Source organism: Notamacropus eugenii, chromosome 2 (genome assembly GCF_028372415.1).
Source record: "Notamacropus eugenii isolate mMacEug1 chromosome 2, mMacEug1.pri_v2, whole genome shotgun sequence".
NCBI classification, from domain to species: Eukaryota; Metazoa; Chordata; class Mammalia; order Diprotodontia; family Macropodidae; genus Notamacropus; species Notamacropus eugenii.
In genome coordinates this window covers 376,199,193-376,218,428 of record NC_092873.1, presented here as the reverse complement: position 1 = coordinate 376,218,428, position 19,236 = coordinate 376,199,193, and the positions used below count along the sequence as shown (strand labels likewise).

The window sequence follows — 19,236 nt, the reverse complement described above, 5'->3', positions numbered from 1 at the left end:
GCACAATGCCTAGCACATAGTAGGTGTTCAATAAGTGTTTATTGGTTATTAAAAAAAAAATTGCTGGGAGTTCCATGGGATGGTGTGGAAATTGCCAGGAAGGGATGTGAAAGTGAAAGTTAACCTGTCAGAATCTACAGCCCCATGGGCAAAGTCAAACATTTGTGGGAGGCATGATGTTTTCCAGAAGTTTAGGAACGGATGATGGATTTAAGTGTACAGAATGTAAATTGTGGCTTATGGGGGAGATATCTTCTCTCTAAAAAAAGTAACCTTAGTGGTCAAAGAAACTAAGCTACAAGGCCATGTAAAGAGAGAAAGACCCTCAGTCTGTATTTTATTAAATAGCAGAGCAGGCCCACTGATTCTATTTTGAAGGCCAGCATTATTATAGAAACTTCCTGCTGGCCAGAATATTTGATAAGAATAAACATTCCACTGCTACAAACCTGATCTTTGGAAACTCCAGAGATGCTCAAGATTAATTCTCCTAACCCCTACCTTAACACATTCTCCCTCCAAATCACATGCATCCTGTCCCTGTTACTCAACTTCCCAAATAAGGAAAGTAGCTCAACAGCCTCACCTGATCATCTCCTTTGGCCTCCTGAAATTTCACTCTAAGACTGTGTAAAACCCCATATATGAGTGCATCTTTCCTTGTTCTGTGGAGTTACTACATGCACCTGGAAACTGCCCATGGCTGATGCTAATTAAACTTTTTCTCTTCCAAGAATATTTATTGCCCTGCAGTACAACTGACAAAGGTGGGAGGAATGAAGCAAGATCTTAACTCTGGATTTGAGGAATTTTTCAACATGAGTCCTTCCTGGAGTCTGGGGACACTGGTCTCAATCCCTTCCCAAATGAGTCTTACCTCCAAATTATCTTCACTTTATCCCAATCCACGTAAATCCCCCTTCTCTTTACTTCATCATACACCCTATTAACACGAGTCTTGCCTCCATATTTTTTGCTGACCTTGTTCCTGGGAGGTTGTATTTACATTGGACATTAATTTTCTTGACTCATTTTAGGACAATGGAAAGGGCATCAGCTCTAGAATCTGATGTCCTGGGTACAAATCTCACCTTTGCACTTGCCCACTTGTGTCAGCTCTGGGCAAATCTCTAAAACTTTCTGGGCTTCAGTTTTTTTATCCATATAAAAGGAGGAGTTTGGGAATCTGAAACCCTCTTCCAGCTCTAAGTCTCTGATCCTGTGAAATAATATTCAGAGCAAGAATTATTTCCTTTTTTCCCCTTTCCTTCTTTTATTTATATATATTTAAAAATTTCTGTGCCTTGCTCCAAGCCTGGCACACAGTAGGCATAATAAATGTTTGCTTATAAAGTAACAAATTCAACTAGGCTCCTTTCCGCCCACATTAGGATTCTCCGGAAGCTTCCTCCAGCTGTACTTTCATCTTTAAGGAGTTATCTGTTTTAATTCCTTCACATCCTAGGAGGTTTTCCTTTCATCCTTTTTAATTCCTTGGGGAAATGTGATCCATCTGCTCAGTTTACAAACCCCTTGGACGTTATGTACATACAACAGAAGTTAAAAGGTCTGAGCCTTGCTCCTGGGGAGCCCAAGATTGCATTCAGGATGAGCTTGGATGGCAAAGAGGGGCTTGAATTTCAGTAACAAAGAGTTTGGCCTAGAGAAAGTTGTTGCCTAGTGCAATGTTTCCAGGGAGAGTGGAGTTTAGAGGAGGCAGCCTGGTTCTGTAAATTGATTGGTCCTTCTTATGCCCTAGGAAGGCAGACTGATATCTCAGTTTTAGGTTTGGTTATACTTCTCGTCCTTAGACCTGCGAAGGGACATATTTGAACTTAACACTGTTCAGAATTACTCACATATGTTCTGGTTTTCTTCCTTCTTCACCCACTATATTTGTATACTCATAAAGTTTGGAAAAGCAGATAGTGTTAGGATTGGAGTCAGGAAGACTTGGGTTCCTGGTAGTCTTCATCTTAGCTATGTGACTTGGGCCAAGTCACTTAACCTCTCCCTGCCCCAGTTAACTTTCGAACACAATAAATTATAGATCAGCTGCTGATCTGCATTTGTGGAGGAAATTTCTACAATGGGAATTCCCCACAGGAATAAAAATCATAAGTCCAGACCTCTCACCCCACCCCCACCCCCAAAATTAAGCAGCATACTTCTTGCCTTTTATTACTGAGAGCTAGGGTCCAAATTTCACAAGTAAGGAACATCATTTCCATCTATCAAGGTCTCTAGGTCCCAAACTGAGACAGGCAGAGAAGGCTAGGTAGGCCATACTGGCAGAGCATTTATTCCCTTGAGAGCCTGGACCAAGTTTCTGCTTTAATTCTTATCCCTAAGGGATTAGCACAGTGCCTGTACATAGTAAATATTTAATAAACACTTGTTGACTGATAGTTAAGAGTTTGGGGGGGCAGGGTAGGGGGAAAGAGCCAGTGTTTAGCTCAAAGCTCTTTGGCTGCACCAGCATTCAGCATTCGACACACCCACAAATTAAATAGCAAAACATTTAATCCATTAGTTCTAAAAATAACAGAGACAGCTTCCATCTGGTGCGTACCACACTCTACCACAGACTGATCAGAGAGTTAGCTGGACTGCAGTAAGTACCGAGCTAAACTGGGTCTACTAGAAGATATTGTTGGAGACAAGATGACAGAGGGAGACTGGCAGCCCCTCTTTCTCCAGGATCAAAGGAGCTTCTAGTTGTTATCTTAAAAAAAAGAAACTCAGATGGGCCAAGCTTCTTCCTGATCTCTAAAAACATTTCCTTGGCTTTGAGACATCACCCTCTCTGACTGTAAGGTATTTAAAAAGCCCATATCTCAGCTACCAGACAAATGATCTGGGCCATTGGGCCCATGGTTTGGTGCTATTTCAACCAACACTGAGATTCGAGGTCCTACGATTCTCATTTTAGTCACCAAGGGGCATGAGGGATGGATGCCCACTCACGTTAAGTAACAGCTTGGCTGGCACACAACTCTGTAACACAACACTGATGATGACGATGGGAGCCTTCTAAAGCAGGGTGGGGGAGAGAAAGTAGACACTTTGATAGAAAACTGACAAAATGCCTGTGTCCCCAAACAAAACTTGCTGGAATTCCCTCGGTTGTCCTTCCATCAACCACATTCCAAGCATCTGAGCTCTGGTCCCAGGTCCTCCAGGCCTCACGCTTTGGTGATGTACCCTTCTCGAATGAGGAAGTCATAGATTTTCCGAGTCTTGTTCACGTCTATCTTGATGAGAGCTCTAGCCTGTGCCAGTCTTAAGCTCCCCTGTTTGTTGCACTCGTTCACTAGAGCTGATTTGTATTCTAAATAGGCTCCAGGGACCAACCTCACCATCTGACAGAGCTGGAAGACATGGCAAATTTAATAAACATTAACATCTGTCACTCTCATACCCAACAGGTATCACCAAAAAGACAAAGAGTGACTGCATTGAATAGGTATTTACACAGGAGCCACTGGCTAGCTGAGCCACATTCCACCAGGTAGCTTTTCCTTTAGAACAAGCCCTAAGGGAAGAGAGCAGCCTAGGGAGAGAAAGCCAGGGGAGGACTGTCAGACAGCACAGTAAGGAGGCTGGTTCTGGACCCTGGGCTTGTCAGCATAGACCCAAGTGGTACCTCCTCCCTCAGGAGGCAGATATTGAGTACCTCAGAAGACACCCACCCCTACTCATCCTTATCTCTTGGTGAATGTGGCATTGAGGAGGGAAAAGATACTCTGATTTCTGAAGCCAAGATGCTTTTTAAAGTCTCAACCACAAGAAAACAGTCTTGACAGTCTCTTGCTTTGTGGCAAAAATTCCTTGTCAACGGGGTCGGGGGAGGGTGTGTGAACAGATCTAAGAGAAAGCAGCAGGGGCTCCAATAAATATAGCAGCATTTCACTGGCCTGTCTCACTTGAACTCCCTAGCCACTCTGAACTCAAGTTAATCTGGTCTGGGCTCCTCAAACCAGGGTCAGCCAAAACCTTCCCTTTTCTTAAGAACTAAAAACTAGGTTTCTACTATCCCTAGCACGGACAAAAAAACAAAACAAAACAAAAACCAAACCCTCAAACATCAATCAAACAACACTTCTTAATTGCCTACTATGAGCTAAGTATGTGCTAGGTGCCCGGGAATATAAAGACACTCACTCCTCATGTCCCCTGTCTCTCAGCTCCTTCTAATCCAACCCGCAATAAGGTAGGAAGGTTCTCTCACTTGCCTGGGAAGCTTGATTTTGATTGATAACCTACAGACAGGCTAGATACTCTGAATGTAAGCATGTAAAAACTAGTACAAGTAGAGAATGTTTCACCTTTTATATTGTATTCCCAATGTCTAGCATAGTACTAAGTACATAAATATGGGCTAACTGATTGATTGATTAAACATTCCTCACCCCCACCCCCACCACTACTGCAGTAGAATTTAAGCTCTTGAAGGGCAAAGAATGTTTCATTTTTATACCTAGCACAATGCATGTAACAGGTACTTAATCGATATAGTATTGAATTAGCAACTCAGATATTAATGTCTATCACTAAATATCTGTTGAGCTGAACCAAACTGAAATCATTTGAGGGAGGGGCTTACCCTCAGGGAAATCCTCTGGGGATTTTAAGAGGAATATTGAAAAACACAAAAGGAACTGTAGCTTTGTTGGAGCCTTTGGAAACAGTCAAAAGGGAAATCAAATAAAATGTTAATTAAATGGGTGACCAAGGTGAGCGGTACCATTTTGAATCAAAACAAAAAGACTTGGACTGATTTTCCTAAGTGGCTTCAAGTCCAAGTATCTAAGCAACTTCAAGAAAATCATTACAACCAAGTTCACCCTAGAATAAGCCCACATCCTCCTCAGATGGCTTCTTTTAAAGGCCAATACTCCTTTAGATGTGAAAGGTCTGTTCTATTTTTTGTTTGTTTGTTTTATAAATCAGACACAGTACTTTCTAGTTCTGTGTTAACAAAGAAATGGACGCAGGATTGTTCTTCTACCCTGACAAATATTAAGGGTCAGAAGGGAGATGTCATGGGAGGCATGGAAACGTAGACTTGTGTTCTCTGAGAAGGCCCTGATACAGCTCTCTGCCTCCGACTTCTCCCGGGCTGGGTCAGGGCTCTGCTCTGCCCAGAAGCTATAATCAGCTTTTGGGAGAGGTTAATTCAGTGAGAAACTAGCCCCAATCCTGTGGTCCCTCCTCCTTTTGTTACCTCTTTTTCCTTCTCATTAAGCTTCTCAGTACCAGGGAGGCCAGTGAGATTCAAGGGAGGTGCACTCCGTCTACCTACAGTCAAAGAAAGAAAGAGACACTTAGCATGCCTGGCAACTTGCTTAGGGATACATGCAACACTTTTGGGGGGGCCACAGAGCACAATGAAAAGAAAGCTAAATTTGGAGGCAGAGGACGTGGGTTCGAATCCCAAGTGGCTCTGTTCTTTACTAGCTGTGTGACTTCAGGTAAGTCTAAGAGTGAAAAATGAGAGGGTTGAAATAGATGGCATCTGAGGCCCTTTCTGACTCTAAATCAACCAACCAATCAACAAACAATATTAAGGGCCCTCTAAATGCCAGCTAGCCACCCGTGCTAGGGGCTGGGGAGACAAAGACAGAAATGAAACATTCCCTGTTCTCAGGAAGCCTATACACATACAAGTCCATACAAAATACAGACAGGATGGTTTAGAAGGATGGCACTAAGAGCTAGAGAGAGAATAAGAAGGTTTTATGTAGGAGGTGGCGAGTGAATGGAGCTCTGAAGCATATGAGGGAGTCTAAAAGGTGGAGATGACACAGCCAGACTGACAAAAGAAAATACTGGCATCTGTCTAGAAAATGTTGGGCCTGGACCCTGGGGCCTCTGTCAGCAAAGATGCTCTACACAATACTTTGGGTATGGTAACCAGAAAACCAAAGATGGAACTGAGACATTTTCCATCCTTCCTGGGTACCCCATCCCCCGTCCCAGTCCCAAACACACATACAGACACTTCATGAAATTCACATGATAATAAGGAAAGGGAGCAGCCAGGTGAGGCCCCCACAGCCTCCTACTTAAAAAGTACCCACTTGAGGAAAAGATGCTTTCCCATACCCCAGTTAAACATTGCCAGTTCCTATCCTAAATGCAAAATAATCAGCTCTAGGATTTAGCTGTTGGACATCTGGATAAGTCACCTGTTTACTTCAGCAACTTCTACCAGTGAAGCAGGAAATTCCATATATCATTTTAAGAACAAACTTTATTGAAATCTTTTGTTTTTTATGCCACTTTCATTTCCAAATAGCGCCATCCCCTCTCCTCCTGCCTAGCAGGCCCCCATCCCTTATAAATGTAGAATAAGAAAAAAAAAGTTAAGCAAAACTGACCAACCTATCAACGGAGTCTGCCAGTCTATGCAGTGTTCCACATCCATAGTCCCCCACCTCTGCAAAGGGAGGGAAATGTGGTTTTGGTTTGGTTTGATTTTTTCCTGGACCAGACCTGTGATTTTACTGGTGTAGAAAACTGCCAGTGAGAAACTTTCCTTTACCAAGGCAGAACTGTTTCTTCTCAGTGACTTGTTTAGGCCTGGGAAAACTGGAAGGCTAAGTGATTCTTGTCCAGGGTCACCCAGCCAAAATGTGTCAGAGATAGACCTTGAACCTAGGTCTTCCTGAATCCAAAGTCAGGTCTTGATCGACTACTCCCCAGCGTTTTCCTCCTCTCTTTGCCAGGACCGAGCAAGCCTAGTTAGTATAATTCTTATTCAGATCTGGGTTTCTGTTCTTTGCCTTTACACAGTTGTTGTAGTCACTGGGTATCCTGTTTTCTTGGTTCTTCTTACTTTACTCTGAATTTTTCCCAATCATCATTGCTCAAGACACAGTAAGGTCTGTTATGATTTGTTCAGCCATTTCCTAACACATGGGTACCCTGCTTCCAATTTTTTGCCGCCACCAAAAGTGTTGAAGCCCAATCTCCTTAAGCTGGCTGGGAAACCAAGAACCAGTCCATCCCAGTTACCAGCCTGAAGAAGACCCTGGTTTCCTCAACATAACACTTGCCAACTACCTGGCCAGCAGCACAGGACTAAAAGGGTAATTATCCAGGCACTATCTGACTTTAGATCAAAGCTAGACAGTTAGGCTTTCTTATTCCCTATGTGAGGGAATAGCTGCTCTTTCTAGACCTGCCTTGTTTACCTGAGAGATCCACCCAGGAGACAATGAGGCACTTATAATACAGAGTACAGGCTGGGGTTACCTTAAATATTGGAGCAGGGAATCAGAGCAGCAAGTCCCTGGGAAAAATGCTATTGTAAGTAAGGCTTTTCATCTGGATCTGGGGTTTTGATTCAGGAACAGAGATGGGGAGTAGAGAGTAGGGGAAACAAGGTGTAAGAAATTGTTTAACCTCTGAGGCAAAGAGACTGTCATCAAAGGCCAGTCTGTTAGAAAACAGGCCCTTCTGTAATGTAATCAGAGGAGGTGAGGGCCTCTTTCTAGCCAAAGGGCCTAACCAAACATGATCTGGAGTGGAGATGACAATTAGAGAGAGACCACCAACAGAACACTGAAATTTAGGATCCACATTTGAGGTAACGGAGGGCAATCCAGAGACAGCAGATGATAAAAGGTTCATGAGTGCATAGCACAGAGTGCTGGGTCCAGGCCAGGAAGCCTCAGGAACAGCAGATAAAGAGTTAAAAACTAAGGTCAAAGTGAGGGCATCAGTGCTTCAAAATTCAGGCCCAAATTAGCCAGTGTAGGACATATGTCGTTCTGAACTTTTCTGCTTAAGATTTCTTTTTTCAGTTGTTAGCAAATAAGCAGCCTTGATCTGACTGGTTTTGCAACTCCATAAAATATTCACCTTTCCCCTTTTAGTATTAAAAAAATAATAAAGCAAAATTAAACTGTAGAAAGTTTGATGTGAGACATGACAAAGCTAAGATCATAAGATCATTTCTAGTGGAAAACTAGAACATATACAACAAATAGATGGGGGGAAATGCAAGAAATACCAGGGGAAAAAAAAGAATTTTTTTCTCCCAGCAATGGAAATGTACTCTGAGCAATTCATTTGAATCAGAGAAACTTTCAAAGATCCCTTTGTGACTTAGGTCATGTCATTTAACCTACCTGGGCCTCAGTTTATTCATCTGTATAGTGAAGGTGGAGATCTGATGACCTCCAAGATCCTTTCCAGCTCTAGAACTATAACCCTATGACTGTGAGTGAGATGGCACTAGCTTCTCATTCAAGTCTTTAAAATACTGGAAAAGCTTAGAGTGAAATATATATATGAATGTTATACATATCAACATTATAGATATATATGAATATTACATGTATATATAATATTCACATCAGTACCTTTTAAAGTAGCAAAGAACTAGAAACAGTGGGTAGCCACCCCATTGCCTGGGGAATAGCTCAACAAAGCAAGGTCTGTGAATGTCAATGCCAGGAATAAGAAACTAAAGAATTCAGAGAATCATTGGAAGATCTGCAAGAACTGTTGAAGAATGAAGTAAACAGAACCAAGAGAACAATACTGCAGTGATACAAATAAAAACAACACTGAAAAGTAGCCAGACTCTGGTTAATATTAATGACCCAATTTAGTCTAGGAGAATGGATGATGAAACATATTGCCCTCCTTTAAGAAGAGAGATGGAAGGGCTATATAATGTTGCATATGCTATCAGATATGGTGACTGAGTTGATTGGTTTTTCTTAATTTCTTTTATTTGTCACTAGGGAGGGTTTAATAGGAAGTAGGCATATTTGGAAATGTTCATTGTAACAGAAACAAAAGTCATCACTAAATCCTAGGGTAGAATTTCTCAGTGCCTAATTCCCCACATAGTACATGGAGCGGACTGCCCTAAGAAAATTATTCCACTCCATTCAACCAAGGGGAATAGAGATAGAATTTCATTTAAAAAAAGCACTGTCACATTTTACATCTTCTCCTAACTAATATCTGATGTAATCACCAGACATCACGGATTAAATATGCTGGGTTCACTCTCCAGGCTGTCCCCTACTGAAGAGGGAAACGACAAGAAATGCACACACACTACATTTACGAAGTATTACATCACCCTTGGGTTTCTGGCAAGGGACATTCTTCTTGGTTGGCAAATAGGCTGTATCACCTACAATTAAGAGGCAGTGTGGTGTAATGGCTAGAGCACTGGACTTGGGAGTCAGAAGACCTGGCTTCTAGTCCTGGCTCTGTTATTTACTAGCTGAATGACCTTGAGCAAGTCACAACCTCTTTGAACCTGTTTCTTCATCTGCAGAATGAGAATGATAATACTTTCACTCTCTATGTCCCCAGAGTTGTCATGAGGATCTATGAAGATAATGTATGTCAAGTTTTTTGTCCCCCATAAAATAGTCTACAAGTTTTTATTACTATTTATCTCAGTGGGCTAATTCTCACAATAAGAACTATGAGTAAACAAATTACAAGTAAAGAAAGAGCTAACTGGAGTATAAATAAAATCTACCCCACCTTGAGGTCTTCCTTCCCTAGTCTTCGGCATAGCTGGGGGAGGGGAGGAGAGAGGAGCCCTATGCATCTGGTGACAAGAACCAAGAAGATACGGTAGTGTTTGGACACATGGGTGGCATTGGAACACACAGACTCTGGCCACAGCCCAGATGATAGACTGAGCTGATGCTACTCCTGTAACTTTGGCCCTGAAGGATGTCAAGGTAACCCTAAGGACAGACAGGCAGTCTCATTTCCATGGTCACTCCAGATTGGGGTGTAATTACCTGAATTTGAAGCCACTGGAACTGAAGGACTCAAGCCTGAATCACTATAATGAAGAAGAAAAATTGGAGCTCATGTTACATCACATAAAGAAGTCAATGGTCACAAAATGATCCTTGGGAGTCTTCTGCCATTCCAATGATGATAGCAAACACTTGTTATCTAATGATTACTTTGAATGAACATAATGAAACTGAGCCCACTATCTCTCAGAGGGCACATGACTACATTTATCCATAAAGCAGGAAAACTGCTAGAAGAAATACTGACCTGGACTTCGTGGGAATGTGCACACCCTGAGCTCATCCTTAGGGAAGTGAGGGCAGAGCATACCATCCTCCCAAATGAAGTCTTAAGACTTCACTGGGATGGGAAGGACAGATATATTTTAATGGAATCAAAATGACTAAGCAGGATAAGATAGGACAGTCATATTTTCCCAAAGTGGAAATAAATCACTGTTTCTGTGAGACTGTTTAGAGTTTGAGCAATGGCAACTGCCTTAAAGGTAGAGGGTTAGAGTTAGCATAGCGTAGGGGAAGACCTCTGGATTTGAAGTTGGGGGATCTGACTCGACTATTTACTATTTGTGTGACCTCAGGTAAGTTACTGCAGCTTGCTAGGCTTCAGTTTCCTGAGGGTGTTAGGATGATCTGTAAGGGAGACCAGGGTACAGTGGAAAAAGAGGTAGATTTGAAGTCAAAAGTCCTGGGTTCAAATCTTATGCCAGATACTAATTATCTGCGTGACCCCTTAATTTCCTTATCGTAAAATGTGATGTTGGATGAAATGGCCCCTAGGAACCCTTCCAGTTCTAAGTCTTTCATCATGTGATGCCTCCTGGCTCAGATCCTATGACACCAAGCTCAACAGGCACCAAATTCCCATAGCTGTGGGCTGTGGCCATACATGTCAGCTTGCCGACGGAGCCACTGCTGGCAGGCGCTGCTGTCCTGAATGTACTGAAGGACCTCTGACAACATGGTGCGCTTCAGGCGCTCCTCCTCCCGGGTCTTCTTGAGGTGATCATAGGCTCTGGCACCTGAAGAAAAGGCCAAGATCAAGAAACCCATACCTGCCCAGCAGTGCTGCCTGGATTCTCTACCTAGCTTCAGTCACTGGCTGAGCTGCTGCCATTTCTTTAACAAAATTACTTCCATTAACTGGAGGAAAATCTAAAATTTTTCTTGACACTGGATGAAAAATGTACAACTTCCCTAAAGCACTGGTTATTTGAAACTGTCCAGAGGGCTTTCCTTTTCACCTTGTTTATTAGAACCTCGGATATGGAAAGATTTCCAAAATCTGACCCTATTCCACCAAGACTACAGAAGAGTAGATAACCTGGGGAGCAGAGAGGCGAGGAGGGACAGCTTTTAACAAGATAACAAGGGAGGAAAAGGGTAGAGGAAGCACTGATGTGATCAAAGATCTTGCCTTTCTTTTTTTGATTTGTTTGTTTTTTCCTAATGCTCCCCAATTTTCCCTATTCCAAATAAACTTAATTGAAAGCACCTCAAAATTCTTGAAAACTTGGTCAATAGGAAAGGGTCAGATTCTCCCTCCCTGAAACAAAGAAGATACAAAGTGGAACCTGGCACCTGATAATCAGCTTAAGAACAGCCTCTGGTCTTAAAGGAGAACCATTAAAGGCTCTAGATCTGGTAATTCTCTTGACTTTGGGTTCTGGATCCTTTGAAAGAAGTCTGGTGAACCTATAGACAGACCCCTTCTCAGAATCAGATTTTTAAATGCATAAAATAAAATGCATGGGATTGCAAAGGAAACCAATAATACTGAAAGTTATTAAAGTATTTTAAAAAGCAAGTTAAGACTCCAGGTTAACAACCCATGTTTCTATTCTACTCTCTCTCTCTGGCTCTGTCTCTCTCTCTCTTCCTCCTTTTCTCTGACGGCATTTCTTCCACCCTGAAGGACAACCATGACTATTCAAGTATGGGCCTATATCAGGAAATTTTAACCTGGGGTTCATGAATTTATTTTTTAAAAAAATATTCTGGTAACTACATCTGGATAGAATTGGTTCACTCTGTAATCTTATGTATCTTATTTTCTGCATGTAAAGACAGTATTGTGAGGAGGTGTCCTTAGGTTTTATCAGATTGTCCTAAGGTTCAAAGATCCAAATGAAGGTTAAGAACTTCTGGATGCAAGAGGTTGCATAGGAAGTTAATAGAAAAACTCAATCTGCACTAGTAAAGCTTGAAACAAAGCAGACCAGTCCCGGATCCTGGAAAATACCAAACCTTCTGATAAAGGGGCACAGAGGTCAACCTGAGTGTACTTACTACAAAAATTGGTGATCCCAGCTGTCCTGTACTCCTGAAGCCGCTTGATTTCCCTTCGAAGCTCAAATTCTACTGTCTCCCCCCCAAAAAAGAATGAAGGACAAACAACAGAAAGATAAAAAGTTATAAATTGGTAAACACTTCAATTAGCATTTCCACAATTTGAACCATTCTACATCATACCACAAGAGCAGGTTGGAGAGATTCTATTTGGGGAGGCTTATTTAAAAACGTTTTCCCACTGGCAGCTTCAACTAGAAGCTGATAAAAACCATTACATATGTTCTCCAGCTGTTGCATCCAAACTTTTAGAGGACTGTTGTCTCTAAGGGAGCTGAGAGCTAATTGGCTTCAACTAACTCTTCTGGAAAACAAAACAAACAAATTCCATGAAAAATTCAGGCTCTGGAGACCAAATCCTTTCACCTGTGAGGTCTGTCTCTGAGATTAGCTGATACGTCCCTTCTTCAGGGAAAGCAAAAAGGCCACAGATAGGATTTCTTTGCAGTTTTTCTTATAAAAGGACAAAAGAGCAGTTTGTTTTCCAGAAACTCAAGGTTTCTGATCTGAACAGACAGATTGGGTTGCATAAGCTGGAACATTAAGCAATAGAGCACTCTGAGTCTGGAAGGGTTTTAGAAATTGAGTTCTGACAGAGGAATGGCTCAGTCAGTTGGGAGAACCCAGTTCCTTAGGGGTGATACATGAATAGGGTTCAGCACAAGCTGGGGCAGGAAGTGAAGGATCACTCATCAGGACAAATCGCACGTGAACAGACTGCCAAACAAGGCCACAGAATTGGCTTAGATGGATGCATACAATTCTCGTGCAAACAAATATTTGAGTGATGAGACATTGGATAAATACACTGGTAAGGTGCTTTCCCAGAATCCTCTCCTTGGAAATCCTAGGCAGCATAGTCACCACGTACACAAAGCCCACAGCTGAGGCTACACAGTGAGTAATCCAGTCTGCGCTGGTTTAAAACCTGCACCTTACTGCCTAGGTTACCTGGGGCTTTATGTGATGGTGGAAACCAGGTGAGGGAAGCTGTTCTCTCAGAAACTTCACATAAAGGGAAGTGAATACTGGTCATATCATCTGAATGACTCATTAAGCCCCAGTGCCACTAAAACACCTTGTGCTTCCCCAGAGAAGTCACTTAGAAAGAAGTTTCTTGTTACTCACTCTTCTTCCACCCCCAGAGCCATACAATTATCTCCAGGGTCATAATAGAAGAGCCAAGACAGAAATACCCATCTATTAAACAAAAGTATGTGTTAACAACAACACAACCTAGAGTGCTTCTCCTCTTTGTTCAAACACACACACATCCCCAGAAATACTTAAGCTCACTGGTTCCCTACATGCATAGCTTTCAATGAATTTGTCATGTTCAACTGGTCCCACGATCCTTGCAAACCGCCTCATTGTCTCATAAAGATCCTGGACCTCTTTAGGATAACGCCGCTCCATCACTACAAGAAATAACAAGACATGACCATTGATAATATAGTGAAAGGAGAGGAGTCCCTAGGTCATCTGTTTCCTAAGAGGGAAGGTCAGGGGGAAATGAGAAAAATAATTTATTAAGCATTTCCTATGTGCCAGGCATTATGGAAAGCACTTTACCAATATTCTCTCATTTGAGGGAAGAGAACAGTTTTAAACTGCATGTGACATATTCACCTGTGACCAGGAAGCAAACAGGAAAAGCTAAGAATGCAAAACATTAATTATAATAGGAACAGCTAACTTGTAACTACCACACAGTGAGGTTATCACCCAAGAGCATCTTCATAGGGCACCAAGGTGACTACATATACCTTGCTTTACCTGGTCAGGGGCACCTGCAAAGGCTAATGGGAGATGCAGTTGAGGGATGACACCTGGAAGTCTGAGTCACACTTTCTGATGGTATAAGTTGCATTGGACCCACCCAAATTCATAGCTTTGTTTATCTCTCCAGAAAACTCAACAGCCAAGCTAAAGTTGTTGTCTTATCTCTGACACATACACCCCAGATATTAAATTATCCCTCTCCATGTGCCCCTAGGTAAGGTGCACACTTCTTTATTGTGAACCCTGATAAAGGTGTGGAACATGGCAGCTACAACTATTAAGAGCGACATTTTGCTGCCTCTTCCTCCAGGTAGGCCCCCATCCAAAGCAGTCAAAGCCAACAGCTTCCAGAGTCACTTCCTTTCCTCCAAATATCTGCAGCGATAGGGAAGGGAGTGGGGGGGGGGGGGGTCCAGAGGGAAAGAAAGGGCACAGGTAAGCAGGTAAGCTTGACACTGTTCTCAAGGCACTTCTGAAGTCACTTGTTTTCTCAACTGCTGAAATAAATATCATACATTTAGGGAGAAACCGTTGTTTTTGCCTGAGATTAAGAGAAAATCCCCCTTGGAGGTAAAAGACTTTCTTGGTAAAAGACATTCTGTTCCTGTTAAAAGTCTATAGTACAATGAAATGTCCAGCAGCTAACAAGGAAGGACCTCTAAAACTAGATGGGAGAACTAATTGATTTGTTGGAATCCCACTATGTGAGAAGGTAGAATTTGGCTTAAGGCCAGCATGTTTGGGACTTTGTCCAAGCAGGCTGATTGTATACGGCAACTTAAAAGTTGACTTTTTCTAAAAAAAGTGTCAACTTATGTACCTGGTATCCTGGCAGCTAAGCCCTTCACACCCTCCCTAGCTTTCAGCAGCAACAAAACTCCCATGTATTTGTAGCATAAAGCTGTTGCTAATGAAGAATTAGGGTTAGAGAGAAATTTTCCCATTCAATGATAATCAAAACAGGGATGACCAGGCAATCTCTATGGTTAGTAAAAGTCAAAACACTGGATGACTTATGTGCTTGATTGTTATACGCTGCAATATGCAGGGAAATCCTAATTTTAACTTCCCCAGCTTCTTTCAAGTCTCAATTAAAATCCCACCTTCAGCAAAAGCCTTCGGCGGTCTCCCTTAATGTCTTCCCTCTGATGATTATCTCCAATTTATTGTGTGTGTATCTTGTTTATACAGAGGGGGTTAAAAGTTCTCTTCTCCATTAGACTGTGAGCTCCCTAAGGGCAGGGATCATGTTTTCACTTTTCTTTGTATCCCAGTGCTTAGCACTGTGACTGGCACATAGTAGGCACTTGATAAATTCTTGTTTGACTTGACTACTGTGGGACCAAAAGGACATCATGAAATCAGTTTTACCTAGGAGTAGTCTGTTCAAGGGGAATGCTAGGCTACCTTCTGGGTGACAATATTAACCTAAGGGGTGACCAGGTTAACCTAAGACATGCCAAGAGTGGATTTGTTATTTACAGTATAAATACTGAACCAACCACTATTATTAGCATTATTAGATTCTCATCTTATTTTGTTAAACAAATTATACTTTGCTGAAAGACAAAACTGAGTTTTAATTTGGCCTGCTTATCAGACACATCCCCTACTGACCCCCAACGTCAACACTGTGACCTTGAATCCATGCCATGAGAGGACCAGTTAAAGGGAATGGGGGTGTTAAGCCTCGAGATGAGAAGACTAAGGAGAGACATCATCACAGCCATCTTCAAGGACTTGGAAGGCTGTCCGATGGATGAGTGAGCAGACTTGTTCTGCTTGGCCCCAGAGGGTAGAACAAGAAACAACATATGGGACTCACAAGAAATAAAATGCAGACTTAATGTCAAGAAAAACTTCCTAACAATTAGAGCAATCTAAAAGTGGAATGGGCTGCCTTAGGAGACAATGGGCTCCTTTTCAGTGCAGGTTTTCATGAAAAAGCTGAAGACTCAAGCGGGGTGTTGTGGTGGAGATTTGGAGGGGGGGCAGGAAGGGAACGGATTAGACTAGATAGCTGCTGAGGCCCCTCCCAACTCATCTGAAAATCCAGATACTCCAAATTAGGGGCCATGATGGTTATATATTATGGCTTTAGCATCACTAGCCAATAGTGTTTAGCATTCCCTTGTGTTAAGTCCCTTCTGTTTCACAATATACAATTAAGAGAGAGCATCAGTTCCTGATGATTTTTGATGAAACACACATACACTCAAAGGTCAACAAGTCTGTGCTACTATTATTGTTGTTATTGATAGGTGATCCCAAACCATTTCATTATGCACTTTTAGAAAGTGATCTAGTGCTCTTACATTAGTATTCAGATTTGTGCTCTTTTAATTTTAGAAATTAGTTACTTTGTCCCAAGCCAGAGAGAGTGCATGATTAGTTTTAACCTAGTCATTTTTCCTGGAAAATATTTTAAAATAAATATATTAAGAGTACTTACACTGAAATTTTTTAAGGTTGATTAAGCCATGGTCTCGTATGATCCTAGAATGAAAAAAAAATACCACAATATTTGCACATGATAATGAATGTAGTCTGTTCTCCCCTATGAGAAGCAGGGAAAGGTAATGGATAGAGAGCTGATCTCTGTCAAGAATGGGTCTATTCACTTGGGTTCCTCTCAGTGACTCAGACAACTCTCTAAGACAGGGGACATTAACCTCTTGGGTTCTGAGGACAGATTTAATATTCCATGACCTTAAATAGAAAAAAAGATTGTATCTTTATTTTTACTAATCTCTAACTGAAATTTAGCATTTTCTGGAATTATTCAAAAACATGATTCTGAGAAGGGCTTCACCAGATTGCCCAAGGGGTCAATCATGTAAAAACAGTTAAGAATCTTTGTTCTAAGAACAAAGAATGTAAGTTCTAAGAATGTAAGTTGTCAGGCAGATGCTAATCTGCCTTGGTAAAGGGAATTTCCTCACTGGGAGGGAAAATAAAGTTCTCTACCTAAGTCCTAGTCTGATGTCTCCTCACAGTATGGAGAACCCAGGAAACCTCCTTGAGTTCTTACAGGTTATACCAATAGAATGTGAGTTCTGACAGGTCCTACCAGACCTGGAACATAGTAGGCACTTAATAAATATTAACTGATACTGTTTGATTGATTAAAAGCTTCAACAATAGACCTTGTAATATGCCACTGTATGTCTACTGTCTGAGGATCAGCCTAGATAAGATCAGAAAGGATCAACAATATCCTTGAAAACCAATGACTAACAGGGCTTTTTTCATTGGTACCAAGAGTGCCTACCCAGATAAAATGAGATCCAGTAAATATGGAAGTAATTTAATATACAGCAGTACTTTCTATACACAGTGTTTATTAGGTTAAAGACCCTACACAGGGAGGTAAAGAATAGAGACACTGAGGCCCAAAAAATTGAAGCTACGTTCTCAAAGGCTCTCTGAGACAGTGAATTGAGAACCATATTCAGAATCTTTAGTCTTTGAAAAACTCAACTGTTCCATAAACACTTTTTGCATTGCCCTGCCTCTATATTCCTGGAATACCTCTCCCTATCTTCACCAATTGAAATTTTACCCACCTTTCAAGGCCCAACAGAAATGCTACTTCCTCCATGAAGTCTTCCTTAATTCCTGCCCCACCTCCCAAATCTGGATGTGATCTCTCCTCCATGCAAAATCTCAAAAGACTTTATACTTTCCTGCTGAATTTAATCATTCTATATTATAGTCCTTTATAGACATGCATTATCTTCTCCACTAGACTGTGAGCTCCTTGAGGGCAACAATAGGCTTTTCTTTCTGAGTCTTCCCTAACCCCAACACAAATCATATGAATGTTGGTTGTATCATATATTTTTTTCCTGTCCACGCATGGAGTAGTTGCTTAATAACTATTTGTCAAATGAATGAATCAATCTAGGACTGTACTTCATGGAATAAAGGAAATGTGCCTGCTACTTACAAGGATACATTCCAGGCCAGAAGCACCTTGCTAAGTGAGAGCTGGGAAAAACACCTAAGTAACTGAGGTTATACCACATTAATTACAAGAGGATATGATGCTTCACCACTTTTTACAATTCAATCCAACAAACATTACTGACTCCCTGCTACATGAGAGGTCCTGTGGATGCAAAAATGACTACAATCCATTTCTTGCCCTCAAGGAGCTTACTTTCTAGTAAAGAAGTACAGCACACACATAAACAAGTACGATACAAGATAGAGCGTGATGGAGCAAAGAAGACACCAAGACAAATTAACCTAAGAAAAGCTGAACTTCAGGGAGGAGGCAAGTAGTACATGAATAGGCCTTGAAGGATTTCGACAGGTGGGGATGAATAAAAAGTGAATTTAAAAGGCAGCTCGGTATAGTGAAATGGGTACTGGATTTCGGCCTAGAGGACCTGGGTTCAAATCTGAACTCTAATACTTAGCAATTTTGTGTGACCTTGGAGTAAGACAGTAAAGTAAGAGGATGGGACTAGATAATCTCCAAGACGCCTTCCAGCTTGAAATTGATGTTCTTGGGACCTGGGTATATGAGACAACATATTCAGTTGTCCTGATTTAGATCTCGCCACTGGACTCAGATGGCTCCAGAGGAGAAACTGAGGCTGGTGACTTTGCATAGCCCTGCCTCACTTAAATCCAATTCACCTGCATGTTATGGCCTCACCTCCCTAGTGTCATGGTCCTCTCCAAGAACAAAGGACCAAGAACAAGAGAATGTAGAGAGGAGAAAGCCAACAAGTCTCTTACTGTATAATCATTGTTTAATGGAGGGAACAAGCCTGTGTACAGTACACAGTCTGGGAGTGAACCATCAGAGGTTAATTAATATCAGTGCTAAATGAGGCTAACACCAACATCTGAGCCTCTGCTCTATTACTCTTTGTCCTTAATTGTGTTCCAGGAAGAACAAAAGCTTGTATTCTCAGGAACAATGAGTAGCTGTTTGCTATTTTAGAGCTTTCTAACACAGAGAGGCTTCCATTCCCACCAGGGATACTGGGCGGATGAGACCTACATGAGGAGACTAGAGGGAAGGGCAACTCTGAGAGCCTCAGAGTCCCCTGCATGAGTACCTTGTTCCATCTTTACTGCTTCCTGACCTTCAATCCTAGTATATACCTTGTTAATACCATGGGACCACTGTCTCTCTCTCTCTCTCTCTCTCTCTCTGGTCACTTAATAAAGTTCTTCCTTAGACAAACAGTCACACATGTTATAATTTGGATCATCTAATCTAAATCCATCATTGTACAGAGGTGTGGGAGCTGGGGCTCAGAGAGGAGAAAGAGGTCTAAGG

At 41.7% G+C, this 19,236-nt stretch overlaps 1 protein-coding gene across 5 annotated transcripts in view; it reads right to left on the bottom strand.

The window, feature by feature from the left end:
- Positions 1–2,505: 2,505 nt before the first annotated feature.
- Positions 2,506–19,236, bottom strand: part of TADA2A (transcriptional adaptor 2A) — a 53,602-nt gene continuing 36,871 nt past the window's right edge. For 2 of the 5 annotated variants that reach the window (XM_072646960.1, XM_072646962.1), the window contains exons 10-17: positions 16,390–16,433; positions 13,463–13,573; positions 12,096–12,167; positions 10,696–10,828; positions 9,789–9,832; positions 9,107–9,160; positions 5,228–5,301; positions 2,506–3,371 (exon numbers count right to left, since the gene is read on the bottom strand). In XM_072646960.1, coding sequence (XP_072503061.1) covers positions 3,186–3,371; positions 5,228–5,301; positions 9,107–9,160; positions 9,789–9,832; positions 10,696–10,828; positions 12,096–12,167; positions 13,463–13,573; positions 16,390–16,433 — 718 coding nt within the window. In that variant the 3' untranslated portion in view covers positions 2,506–3,185. Of the gene's footprint in view, positions 3,372–5,227; positions 5,302–6,387; positions 6,443–9,106; positions 9,161–9,788; positions 9,833–10,695; positions 10,829–12,095; positions 12,168–13,462; positions 13,574–16,389; positions 16,434–19,236 lie in introns of all 5 variants that reach the window. The other 3 variants (XM_072646961.1, XM_072646959.1, XR_011975305.1) reach the window with 2 other exon arrangements.